The 14,244-nt window shown below is 37.3% G+C and overlaps 1 protein-coding gene across 4 annotated transcripts in view; it reads left to right on the top strand.

Moving 5' to 3' along the window:
- Window positions 1-10,144, top strand: part of CSNK1G3 (casein kinase 1, gamma 3) — a 50,695-nt gene extending 40,551 nt beyond the window's left edge. For 2 of the 4 annotated variants that reach the window (XM_010020381.1, XM_010020379.1), the window contains 3 exons: window positions 1,242-1,348; window positions 1,717-1,740; window positions 10,090-10,144. In XM_010020381.1, coding sequence (XP_010018683.1) covers window positions 1,242-1,348; window positions 1,717-1,740; window positions 10,090-10,144 — 186 coding nt within the window. The remainder of the gene's footprint in view (window positions 1-1,241; window positions 1,349-1,716; window positions 1,741-10,089) is intronic. The other 2 variants (XM_010020382.1, XM_010020380.1) reach the window with 1 other exon arrangement.
- Window positions 10,145-14,244: the final 4,100 nt, after the last annotated feature.

The raw sequence follows: 14,244 nt of genomic DNA, 5'->3' as shown, positions 1-14,244 counted from the left end.
TCATGGAATCTCAAATTCCCTTTTCCTTTCTCACTGGGCTGCATGGGGGGTTTGGCAGTGGTTCCTATTTTAGTCAAACTTGAAAAAGAAGAAAACTCAGCCTGTTGTAGGCATGCGGCATGAAAAATGGCTTAAGTTCAGCAATCTTGTGAAGCTCTGTACTTGGTTACAATAGGAACCACAAAGCAAACCTCAATAGGCTCTGTTAGCTCAGGTTATAAATAGATGAGGCATAACTCCTGCATTAGGAGGAGAGCTTGGAAGGGTAAGGGGGATAGTAACATTATGCTAATGATGACTTTCCTTACCTTTGCTTTCTTCTAACTTAATGTCTGATAATGTTTTCCAGATGTTATCTGCAGGCTTTTATGTTACTTTACCAGAACAATATTTTTGTGTAATGTTCCTTGGCCAGTAATTTGCTGCTACTTTGTACCTAGTAGACCTCTTGGTACTATAATGGGTCAGTCAGCACCGTCAGCTGCCCTGACCAAATATGCACTTGTGTGTATCTAGTTAACCATTGTCCTGGCAGATTCTGTAAGGTGAATAAGTGAGATGCCACTTCTTGTCATGCAGGAAAGCTGAGAGAGAGAATGCTGGATTACATTTGGTTTAAAGTCAGAACAAACATTCCCAGAGAACCAGAGGTGTCCTGGTGGCTCAAGAATTTACAAAGGAATTTGAGAGTAAATTAATGGGAATGAAGATGAATTTAATTGCCTATTTTTTTTTTTTTTATTTTTTTTGACGGCAGTAAGTGTGCTCGTGCTGTGAGAGTGAAAAACAAACACTACTGACACTCTTAGGTCTAGAAAATGTCTTAGATTTTCCCTCCTTTGGTGAGTAACTCTTTGAGATACAGCTGAAACAGGTCACACAGAAAAGGAAACTAAGAATCTGAAATGCACTAGGGTAACACAAGACTGACTAAATTGACATCAGGAAAAGGGCTTGTACCTTTCCTTAAGGCTCTGAAGAGACATGAGGGAGATGAGCAAACCTGATCAATAGAATTGCTTTGCTTAATTTGCTTAATTCGCTTTGAGTCTGCTGTGTAGTTGTCAGTTTCACTGGTAGATATGAAAGAAAAATGGCAGGAGTGCAGGGAGGCAGGAATAAAACGTGGAAAAGATATTTTTACTGCAATAAAAAGAATTATGCAGTAAACAAAAATGACAGTTTTTTTGAAGATGTATGTATGGCACTAGCATAATTTCAGGTATTTCTGGTGATTTCAGGTAGTAAGCTCAACAAATGGAGAACTGAATACCGATGACCCAACTGCAGGCCGTTCAAATGCACCCATCACAGCTCCTGCAGAAGTAGAAGTAATGGATGAAACTAAGTATGTCCATCTTTTTATTTTCTTAGGATCTTGTGTGCTCAGCTACTTCAAATTTTTTATTGTATAATTATTAAAAAAATACTTGAAAAATGCCACAGGTGAGGGGCAAAACTATGGTGCTATACTCAATTTTGGCTTTAAATATTTGAATAATAGATTTTCTCTAACTTGTGCTTTTTAGGCTAAGCCCTCAGTAACACATCTCTACACTAGAGAAGTGCATGTGTTTTTGATGTTTGAACTAATTTTGAAATAATTATTATAAGAAAGATAGTTTTCTGACTATGAAATTATATATGAAAGATGTAAAATTCTTCCTTTGTGTTCCTTCTGATTCTTTTTTTTCCCCTTACTCTTTTTCTGTATAGCTGCCAGAAAGTGTTGAACATGTGGTGAGTTCTACAGCACATGCAGGCAGAAATAGCCCTAGGGGCTTTGGTTTTGTTAGTTGTTTAAAACTAATGTCAGAAACCTTTAAAATAACAAGTCCGTTTGGAAATCACAAAATATGTTTTAATGCTATAAAACAACTGGTTTTACAGTTACACCTTCAGGAGCTATTTTGCCTGCTTCAAATCTTGCTTGCTTTTAAGTTTGTAGTCTGTAGTGTACTTTATTTAATCCTTTTAAGTGAGTAGTAGAATATTTTCTTGCTGTCCTGTTTTAGAGGGGAAAACGTTCTTTCCAGATGTTGTAGTATTCAACGAGTATTTTAACATCTAGACAATAACTCACTTATATACAGAAGTAACAAACGCTAGCAAATACTCAAAATTTGCCCGTTATCTCTGAAGCATAGTACTTACCAGAGTATTAGTCTTTGACAACTTGCTAGCAAATTACTAAAACAGAACTTCAGGGTTCTTTAAAGTTAGGGTGTAATGAAAAGGGGAAAAGGTCTGTTAACATGGGATGGACAACTAATGTATATACATTTGAGTGCTAAAGTCGGACTTGCAAAATAGTACAGGAAAATATTCTTCATAGCTAAAGGCAGTATAACTTTCAACATGTGTTTTTTCTATAATATTGGTTGGAATAGGATGTTACAAAGGTATGGATCTAGTTTATCATAAAATAGAGGCGCTCAAGTATGAGAGATACATTACTATCATATCATTCCAGTAGCCATTCCTTAATAGCAATAAATTTTGTAGGACCCATTTTCGTAAGTCTTAAATAAAGGGAAATATCTCGCAGTAAAACTTTTTCTTGAAGTCATTGTTCTGCAGGTTCTGGGTTTGGTATGTAAGATTATGTTGCATGTGTAGTTAAAAATAGTGAATGGAGGTGTCTCTTGTACCACACTTGTGCACTAGCTTTTTGTGAGCACTGAGAAGACCAGTTATGTACCTGCCATCTTACAGAGTACTGTATTATTTAATTTTTCTGGCAAGAATTCAGTTTTCTTATATGTATATTTAAAGCAAAAAAAAAAAAAAAAGAGACCCCAAAAAGCAAGGATGTTGACAGGCTGCACATAGAGCAATTCCCTATCCCTTCCATTTAGATAAAGGCAGTGATAACCTTCCTTATGTCCAGTTCATGAACACACAGGCAAAGACTTAATTTCTGAAGTTTTGAGTAGTGCTTACCACAATTCAAATTTATACTTAGTTATCTGCAGAAAGTAAGAGAATTCTCAGAAGCCAAGGTGCTGCAGCTACTTTAAAAGTGTAGAAGCTCCTTTCCTCTGATAGGAATAACTGATAGACAAATATGCTATCTTTTTTAGCGTAGTCTTTACAGGTTTTGTTACAGACAATACATCTAGTCTCAATGTCCTACTCTTTAATCTTTTTCAGTTTGAAACACACAGATGAGTTTTCCAGTGGTGTCTATTTAAACTGTAGTTTCCTCATTCACTATTTTTTTTTTTTGCAGTTTGATCAGTTTTTATATATTGGCAGTAATTAAAGAAACACACACATCCAGCATTGCTATCAGCCATCAGTGTATAGGTATACATCTTTTTAGCAGAAATAGTACATTAGAAGGTTTAAGTAATTTTACGTTTTAACATGATAGTTACAAGCTTGATATCAAAAGGTGTTGTTAGACTTTTAAGCATCCATTTATAGATCTTACACTGCTGAAGAATATGAGGAAATGCAAGTTTTGGTATTTTTAATGTCTGTGATACAGACATTTCCTTTTTTAAGAAGACATTGTTTTATCAAAAGGCTCTCACTTAGTGCCTCTTCTATAATCTTTTCTGCATTTGAAAATATGAACAAAGCTACCCTCTCTTTTTGACACCTCATTTGTAACATTTCCTCATACTTGTAGGAGACGAGCATGAATATTTTTTAGAAACACTTAATTCTTTGCTCTAGATGTTTCCATAGTTTAAGAAGCTTAGCATGATTATGTCTTCATTTAAAAGTCTGAAGAAAGGGTGCCCTATCGTGTGATTTTTAACTATGAACACAAATAATTGTTTAGCTGAATATTAGATCTTCTGTTACAATTTCAGTGGGATGCTGTAAATCAGAAAGGATAAGGATTTTATTTCAGTGAGCATTTTATTGTTTTGGGACATTCACCCAACACTTCCATTGTTTGATATATATTTATGCACTCACATGCAGTATATATTCTAAATCTTATGCTTTGTCGTCTTCCTGCATCTCTGCTGTTGCTGTGCATGAGTAGGAAGCATGACTTAACAGTGGGGGTTGGACATTGGGTTTTTCAATGGGCTCTGGGGGGGTTTGTGTGTTTGGGTTTTGGTTTGGTTTTTTTTTTTTTTTTTTTTTTTTTTTTTTTTTTTTTTCAAAAGTAGCTTTCATCCCTCTCTCAGTTATTACTGAGTGTAACAACTAGAGTTTGTGAAGCAGGGAGAAAACTAACCTGATCGCTGTTCTGAACTGGTACTTGTAGATCTTAATCTTCTACAGATGATCTTCCAGTTATCACTGATCAATTAGCCTGTCTTCTTTAACTCTTTGCTAGCCTTAACTCTTTGCTAGCCATCAGAACAGTTGCCTCTATGAAGCATGTGTGATTTGGATAAACAAAAGGCTCTGCCATGGGAGGACAGAGAAGGTCAAACAGGAAAAGATGGTTTGATCTGTCCTTTTTGCATTTTGCATTCTTTTTGCCACTTTACTGCAAAATTATTAATAGGTGTTTCAAGTGCTGCCCCATTTAGAAGGCAAATATAAAAACACAGCTATCGAAACACAAATGAGAACTGAAGTTGACTTAGCATGTTGTGCCAAAGGACTGGTAGAGGGAAGGAAGGGTATTTAACAGAAAAAGGGTTTGATAATGTAGTAGGACAAGACATGTTCTTAACCACATTACTGAGAATGCTACCTTAGATAATATCTCAAAAGTCACTTCAGATTCTACCAGAAAAGTTGTTTCTTGAGTTTCATATATTGGTATTATACTGCGTGCTATAGATATGTTTTATATCCTACAGAGAAAGAGGTTAGTGTTCATTAAATACTTTCTTTAAAAAGAAATAAAAGACCATTTCCTAGAAATAGACATTTTCAAATCATATCTATTATGCATTTGGAATGCATATTGAATAACACGATAAATTTGTGCTTTAATACTCATTAATAATGCCCCTATCTGTAGCTTTAGGTATGGTTTCAAGCAGTGTAGCAAGTGTTGAAAGTGAAAATGACACCCTCTAGTGACAGTATGCTTGGGAACATGTCTGCATTTCTATTATATTCTTCAAGAGATAATGCATATGGATCTCTAATATCAAGGTTACATTTCTGTCATAAAATTTATTATCAGGCAGTGTAGTCTGACCTGTCTTACTCCCATATAAATGTGTATGTATTTTAAAGTGACATTTATTTGGCCTTGGAAGGTTTGACAGGTCTAGCACTTCTAGGTTGATAAATACACATTTGAGTAAGTTTCCAAGCCAGTCCTATGGTTTGCAGTGCTCTATAGAATATGCATTCTTTTAACACTTTTTAGCTATAATATGTATTAATAAAGGAATTTTTTGCTCACACCAAATACAGTCTTCAGCATTTAGTGAAATTCCCTGAACTAGAATACAGTTGAGTAGTTCTTACACAAAAACTAACAAACAAACCACACAAACAAACAAAAAAGAACCCAAAGAACCCACACTAAGCAAGAAACCACAAAACCAAAACGAAACAAAAAAAAAAAACCAACCAAAAAAAAAAAAAAAAAAACCACCCCAAACAAAAACCCTAACCAGTAAGACAACACAACTCTTAACAGAAATTTTAGTATTAGGCAAACTCCAGAAGACCAGGAGATAAAAAAACAGTGCTTTATGTTGATTACTTGAATTCCCTATTGCATGATGCCCTTCTCTGGTTGACAGAGAAGTAGCAAACTAAACAGGCTATGTAGAAGAATAAGGGACAGTATCAGATTTGCAGCAGGGATGGATCAAAACTTTCTGTGAGGGAAAGCAAGAAAAACTAAAATGTCCTTTCATTACATAGCAGATCCACGCAGTCCTAAACATTTAAGAAGTGTGATCTGCCGTTCTTTGAGACATGCTTCATATAAGCAAAATACAGTTAAGCAGTGAAGACTTAAAATTCTAGACTGTTTTTCTATAATATAAATTAAGTGCCACACTTGCATCTCCCTACAGTTATTTGTAACCTGTGTTTTGTGTACAGTAAAAGTAGGAATCAAGACAAAATTTTTCTGTAAGCTTTCTTTAAGGCTCCCTAATCTGAAATAGGTACAAAAGTGATTTACCATCACAGTCCAAGGTAGGATTTCCTCATTCGTGGGATCACAGGATAATTCACATTGAAATTGCTTTTTTTAAATATATATATTAATGTTTGTTATTTACATATATACAAAATACTTGGGAAAAGATTGGGGTGAAAGATGGATTAAACTGATTTGGTCTCCATGCATGTGCATATAAATTCAAAGGTTAAGTGATAATGAATGTTAGTGGCTAAGAAAAAAGGTTAGTAGTTAGGATGAAATTTCAGTTGTAGGTGGTGGTCTTCAAAAACGATTATGACTTTCTTAGAAGTACTTTAAAGTTAATACAGTATAATATTTTGGCTAGTTGTAAAAAAAAATATCTATATAGTTTTCCCTACTGAATTTAATTTTGGGCTCCCTTTCCACCAATAACCAATTTTTTTTTTCCTACTGAAAGTTATGTAACTCTCAGAGCAGCTCTGGTCTGCCTCTGCCCACTGCTACTTTTTCAGTGACTGAGCAACAGGGTGCCTTGGATGTTTTGAGAAGGTAACTTCTGTGTCCCCTTACTTTGGATGTTGTTCTCATCCCTCGTAGAACCTTATTTTCAGACCCTTATTGTTCCTCATTTTCAAATGCTCTCCCCATTTCCCATATTCCACACTAAATCAACAGAATTCTTTTGAATTTTAGTGACATAAAATGCCTGGTGAACTTAAGGACTTATAGATACTCTATTCATAGTTTAACACACTTCAGTATATAGCACCTGCAAGTGAGAATTCAGTAACTGAACTGCAGAACTCCATGGGGCAACCTAAGGTGGACAGCTTGCATGTTCACTTTTAATTGATTGAAAATTGTGAATACTTTCCCAAGTGGACTCTCTGTTCTTAAAGGTGGTGGTTAGGACCTGAGTGTTGCATATAAAGAAATAAATGGGGCGAGAAGGCCAGGGGGCCTCCATGGATGGATAAGGAGCTGCTGAGGAAACTTAGAAGTTAAAAAGAAACTGATAAAAGATGGAAGCAAGGATGGGCGGCCTGGGAAGAATAGGGGGACACTGTTCAGGAAGGTAGGGACCAGGTCAGGAAAGCTAAGGCCCAGTTAGAACTGAGTCTGGCAAGGAACGTCAAAGATAACAGGAAGTGCTTCTATAGGTATGTTGCAAACAAAAGACAGAGTAGGGATAACATGGTCTCTCTCTGGAAGATAACCGGAGATTATATATCCTGGATTTGGAGAAGGCTGAGCTTCTCAATGACTTCTTTGTCTCAGTCTTCACTGGCAAGTGCTCTGACCACGTCACCCAAGTCTTGGAAGGCAGATGCAGCGACTAGGAGAATCAAGACTTTAAGGCCACGAAGAGAGGATCAGGTTCGACATCATATTTGCAACCTGAACATGCACAAGTCCATGGGACATGATGAAATCCATCCACAGGTCCTGAAGGAGCTGGTGAAGTTGCTTAATCATTGTCCCTCGTATTTGAAACATCATGGCATTCAGGTAAAGTTCCCAACGACTGGAAAAAAGGAATAAGAAAGATCTGGGGAACTACAGACCAGTCAGTCTCACCTCTGTACCTGGCAAATTCCTGGAGCAGATTCTCCTAGAAAGCATGCTGAGGCACATGCAAAACAACAAGGTGGTTGGTGACATCCAGTATGGCTTCACTAAGGGCAAATCTTGTCTGACCAATTTGGTGGCCTTCTGTGTTGGGGCTACAGAACTGATGGATAGGAGCAAAGCAGTTAACGTCATATACTTGGAATTGTGCAAAGCATTTGACACTGTCCTGCACAACATTCTTGTCTCTAAACTGGAGAGATGTGAATTTGGTGGATAGACCACTTGTAAAGAATTTGCTGAATGACCAGACGCAGAGACTTGTGGTCAACGGCTCAGTATCCAACTGGAGATGAGAGGTGATTCTCAGGGGTTGACGTTGGGACCGATCTTTTTCAACATCTTTGTTGGCGACATGGACAGTGGGGTTGATGCACCCTCACCAAGTTTGCCAATGACACCAAGCTGTGTGGTGCTGTTGATGTGCTGGAGGGAAGGGATGGCATCCAGGGGGACCTTGACATGCTTGAGAGGTGTCCAATGCCAGCCTCATGAAGTTCAACCAAGCCAAGTGCAAGGTCCTACACCTGAGTCAGGGCAATCCCACGCACAGCTACTGGTTGGGCAGAGAAGTGATTCAGAGTAGTCCTGCGGAGAAGGACTTGGAGGTGTTGGTTGATGAGAAACTGAACATGAGCCAGCTTCAGTGTACGCTTGCAGCCCAGAAACCAACCATGTGCTGGGCTGCATCAAAAGGAGTGTGACCAGCAGGTCAAAGGAGGTGATCCTGCCCCTCTACACTGCTCTTGTGAAACCCCACTTGGAGCACTCTGTACACTTCTGGTGTCCTCAATGTAAGAAAGAGCTGTTGGAGCAAGTCCAGAGGAGGCCATGAGGATGATCAGGGGCTGGAGCACTCCCTGTATGAAGACAGGCTGAGAAAGTTGGGGCTGTTCAGCCTGGAGAAGAGAAGGCTGCGTGGAGACCTCATACCAGCCTTCCAGTATCTGAAGGATGCTGAAGAGGGACTCTTCATCAGGGACTGTAGTGACAGGACATAAGGGAAGGGGTTTAAACTTTAACAAGTGAAGTTTAGGTTAGATACAAAGAGGAAGTTCTTTACTGTGAGGGTGATGATGCACTGGAACAGGTTGACCAAAGAAGTGGTAGATGCTCCATCCCTGGCAGTGTTCAAGGCCAGGTTGGACAGAGCCTTGGGTGACATAGTTTAGAGTGAGGTGTCCCTGCCCATGGCAGGGGGGTTGGAACTAGATGATCTTAAGGTCCTTTCAATCCCTTACCATTCTGTGATTCTATGAGTGAGTGATCTGTAGCTGGCCAGCTAATTGTGAGGCAGTTACTGCACAGTAACTTCCAAACTATTTCATAGCAGTTTTAAAATAGCAAAACCGTATCTAGTCCAAAGCAGTGGATTTGTTTAAATCACTGCAATAAGGGAAATATTTAAGGTCTCATTCCCAGGTATACTGCTCCAATGGCTTAGGTGTTTTCCTGTGGGAACTGTGCTGACTGATGAGTCAGTGTCCCTGCCCGTGGCAGGCAGGTTGGAACTACGTGATCTTTAAGGTCCCAGCCCACACCATTCTTTGATTCTATAAGGCTAAAATTACATGCAAATGAAATAGTTTTTTTGCGCATTTGTTGTTTTCCTCTTTATTTTCAAAAACACTTCCTGGACTTCTGCAGTCCCCCTCTGTATTATCTATCACTGACTCCCACTAATTCTTTTTCCTTTTGTAGTGGGGTGGGTTTGGGTTGGTTTTGGTTTTTTTTCAGTTACTTTCAGGTTGTCCCTATTTGCTAAGTGAAATTTGCAGTTTGCCAATTTTAGTTTTGTTCATGTAGCATGCAATAAGGCAGTAGAAATAGTGTCAGTATATCTCAATATACTTAAAGCTGTGATTTTTCACTGCAGTCGTATCATCACAGCACTGAATCAGAACATTAATTATATTGTTATGAACATTTTCTTCGAAGTTATTTTGGGGAAAGTTTTTCCAAGTATTGGCTGACAAAGGAAGCTTGAATTGTTTTCTCGTATTAGCAACAGTAGTGTTATAAGTGCACAGTTCAGGTGATAAATTTGAAGCTCAAGCTTCAATTTGGTGTATTACCAGTTAATATGAAAGAGTACTAGGGTAATAGAACATTCCTTATTCTTACAGATACAATTTTAAGTCAGCCTATAATGCTCCTGCTTTTGATACCCTCACACAATTCTCTAAACTTAATATCCATTTCTGTTATAGCTTTCTTCATGCAATACTTTTTTTCAAGTAAAGGTGAAATGTGTCAAAAGTATCTCTACTTCAGTATCTTTCACTAGTAAATCAATCACCTGCAGTAGAGCTTAATGTGTTCCTTGTGCTGGCTATATCTGAACTACATTCTTCAAATGAAACAAGTAAACGGTTTAGTTTTGTGATTTCTTTTTATATCATGTGTAATTCATGTCACATCTACAGGTGCTGCTGTTTTTTCAAGCGGAGGAAAAGGAAAGCCATTCAGCGCCACAAATGACTAGAACCAGGCAGAACGTGGGAAATGGCTTATTTGTTCAACTGCTGTCTTGTGATCTTAAAAAGATCCCACCAAATCTCTGTAATGCCACATGTTTTCCAAGGGCTCCCTTAGAAACAGTGTCATGCCTGTGCGCTTTGAATTTGGTTCTCCTGCATCCATCTGTTGTTTCTTTAATTCATCTATTCTGAAAGCTTTAAGGTTTTGTCAAATATGAGTGCTTCTTTGACCATCAATAAATGGACCAATGAAATGGTACAAATGAACAGTATCTTCAGCAAAACTAAACTTGAAAGGTATTTCTCCTGTCTTAGGAAGTACTAGCAATGTCTTAGCTGAAGACAGATGTCATAAATCTGTTACTTGCTTTTGATACACTGCTACAAACTCAATCTTAAGATTTCTTTTCTGACACCTGCATTGATTCTGTTTTGTCTGTGATACAGTACTGGTGACACAGTAATCAGTTTTTATCTGCATTAAACCCTCTCTGTGATATCATGGTACAGTCACTGTCTAGAGATACCGAGGAGGCTGATTTAACTGTTGATGGTTGTCTAAATGCTATTGAAACTAACGAAAAGAAAGTATGTCTCTGGATTTGAAAACTTGCTGCCATTATGCCTACAATGTAATTGCAGAAAAATACAAATAACAGTAGTTTTCGTATAAAGAATACAAAGTTTGTATAATTTAAGTTGTGCTTCCAGTAATATTAACAAAATTGAAATACCTTCAAAAGACATCTACAGAGGAGTTCTAAAAGAAGAAAGAAATGTGAATCTGGTTTAAGTAGAATCAGTATTAAAGCCTGTATGTTCACTAAAGTAATTGATGATTGACAACATCTTTAAAATACAGATGTGCCATGTAATGTTAGGCATCTGTTTCTAAATTATTTTACTCTTTAATTGAGAAAACAGAGGGAATGAAATTGAGTTAGATTTTTTTCCTTCTCTGAGTACTGGCCCATAGAACCAAAAATTTCCCAAGGTTTTTTTTTTTTTCCTGGAAATTTCTTGTCTTTCAGTGTAATGTCACTACTATAGTAGGATGGAAAAGATGTGTCAGGTACTTCCCCCCTATCCAATGAAGATATTCATTGAATAGTGAACCTGGTATTCATTGAATCGAAGAACCTGCAATATGAACAACCCAGGAGTTCTGTAGACAAGGCAGCCCATTCTGTATTTTCTTCTTCAGAAAATATGTGCGTCTACTTAAGCCATAATGACAGAGGTGTGCTTTTGTTTAGCTGCCAGTTACTGAAGGTGGTGTGTGAAAGATGGAAGAGACTAGACATGTTTGTTGACCAAAACTCAGATTATCTCAATTTTTTATAATTCTTTGAACTAAGTAGCTGTTTTCTGGTTTTGTTTTTAATCCACACATGCCTTTTGGCATACTTATTTATTTTTCATCTGTTTTGTGGTAGCATTTAAAATGTGTACTAAAATAAGTGCACACCTTTGAATTCATTATTGCATTTACAAGGATTTTAATTGTATTTTGTAATTTATTTTTCCTTAACAGCCAAAAGTGTATTTTATTATTTAGATTAAGTACTCATGTGTATACTTTGATCTTTGTCATTATTACTGTTCTTGATCTGAACTTTGTTGTTAAAAAACCTGAACTTGGCCTAAAAAAATATACTGTATAACAGGTTGTAAGTTTCCACTCCACCAGTTTGTGTTACTGACTCTCTCAAACTCATGAAGTTATTTCTATGTTTTTATTTGAGCTGAAAAGGTAGGTTACTTGACCATTATTATACGTAAACACATCCTTCTTTGTAGAACTTGACCAAATTTGTTGCTTTGTAAGATTTGATTTGTGATTTTCTCACACACCTGATTAGTTTTGAGGGTTTCGACCTGTACAGTGTTCGTATGATCTGAACTCCATACACATGATCAAGAAAATGTGTATATTATGAACTTAAAATATTTGAATACATGAAAGCTGTTTTTTTTTGTTGAAATTACCAGAATCTAGGCACTTGTTTTTCAGCAGTATTTTTTTAAAGTGCTTGATTTTAATGCTGAAGAAGGTTTTCTTCTAGCAAAGCAGTCAGTACTAATGCAGGTGTGTTCAGGTTATGCCAGTATGATCTGCATTTATATCCTTTCTTTTCCTGTTGTCCTGGGTTCAGCTTAAACCACGACACCTGTCTAAACTAATGAAGTAAACATTGGCTGGATATCTAAAATGAAATACATCCCTGTTTAAATGTAAGACAAAAAAATAAAGATAGTTTTTTAAAACTTGCCTTTCCCCCCCCATTCCTACAGTCTTGGATGAAATAATGTAAGCTGTGTTACTTGCTATGAACAGTTTCAAACATTTTGGACAGCAAGGAATTCAAAAGCACGTTACTCAAAATGCTACCTCAACATTACAGCTACGTTTATGTTTGCGTAGTTAACAAGTGTTATATGATTTAATATACCTAATGATAACAATAGAGTGAAGAGACATCAATGCACATGTTTGTAACTAGGAAATCTACTCAGGGTCTATGTGAATTAAAGTCTATGCTGTCTGTGCCACCTAGAATAAAAACCATTACAAATACTGTGACATATGCAATAAATGTGTCTTTAATTTTGCCAGGTATCTTTATCTAGGAAAGGAAGACTGGTAATTCTTCAATCACAACCTTTTGTTCAGTAGACAGGATTGCTCCTTTGTATGATTTGATATGATATAAAAAGGGCATATTTACTTGAGAACAATGTTAATACGCAAAATCAGTTGCTACGCTTCTAGTTAAGACTGTTAGCACTTTGCTTCATAAGTGGATGTTTTCATTTGCTTGTGCTTTTATAGATCTACAGAATTATTGCAAGTAAAATTTTTTCATGTATATGGTGGATTTTTTTTATTCAAACTAAAGTTTTCTTTTTGAGACTTTGAGTTTTAACACATGAATGCTTAAAAGTATACCACCACGTATTTTGCAGTAGCTTTTTATGCCTTGAGTAGCTTTTTTGAAGGATATTTCAAACGTGAGATTGCAGAATCAGTTATGTCAAGAATTAAGCCACTGTGCACCTTCATTGATTGTTTTATCAAATTAAATAGTATATTTTCTGAGCATATCTTCCACTTTCAGTTTTCAGGATGCATGATACTAACTGAGCTTTTAAGGACATATTCAGTTGTCATATGCTCAATTTTTATTTTTCTTGTAAGATGGGCTTTTCTGTATCTTATTACTATATCTGTTTGAACCTTACTCAAAATACAGCTTTGCTGAATATTTGTGGGGCTTCATTTGGTGACACATACTATCATATGGAGTATTTAAGATATGTATTTATATCTTCACACAACTTCCCTCTGAAATAGTATCCTGTTCAAGGGCACTGAATCAAATCTTTAAAAGCTGCTGAATCTAAAAGTCCTGATGAAAAGAAACCCCAACCAAACACAAACCAACTTCATTGACTAGTTTGAGGTGCCAGTTCTTTTTCTTGTATTTTCTCATGTCCTGAAAAACACTTGAGAGGTAAGCTAGCCCTGAGGTCTTGAAATGGACAACCAAAGATACGAAACACCAAGAAATTGCCTGTAAAGATTTTGAGTGGTTAGGCTACTGTCATGTTTGTGTCAGAGACTAGTATTTAATTTTTAGAAAAATGTTTTGTACACTGCAGGTCTCTACTTCAGTGCTCTGAGCCATGGCATTGCTCTGCAGAGGTGCAAGGCAGGACAGGGTGTTTCCCATGGTCCTGGGCCAACCACTAATCTTTATGGAGTGGCACTTAAGGACATGAGTTAGTGGTGGACTTGGTAGTGTTAGGTTTGCAGTCGGAATTCGTAACTGTAAGGGTCTTTCCCGATCTAAATGATTCTGTGGTTCTGTGAACAGGATGAGCAGAGCAGGGATTGCTGCAAGGACTTTGTAGAATTACAGAATGGTTAGGGTTGGAAAGGACCTTAAGATCATGGGCAGACACAACTCCCACTAGACCAGGTTGCTCAAGGCCATCTTCAGACTGGCCCTGTACGCTGCCCTGTACACTACCAGACGTCCTCTGCTTACAGGAGCCCTGGCGGGGAGCATGGCTTGCAGGAGTGCCTGAGTCCTGTGC

Source organism: Nestor notabilis, unplaced genomic scaffold, assembly GCF_000696875.1.
Source record: "Nestor notabilis isolate BGI_N333 unplaced genomic scaffold, ASM69687v1 scaffold6738, whole genome shotgun sequence".
Lineage (NCBI taxonomy): Eukaryota > Metazoa > Chordata > Aves > Psittaciformes > Psittacidae > Nestor > Nestor notabilis.
The sequence above is the reverse complement of the archived record's forward strand: the minus strand, read 5'-3'. Positions and strand labels throughout refer to the sequence as shown.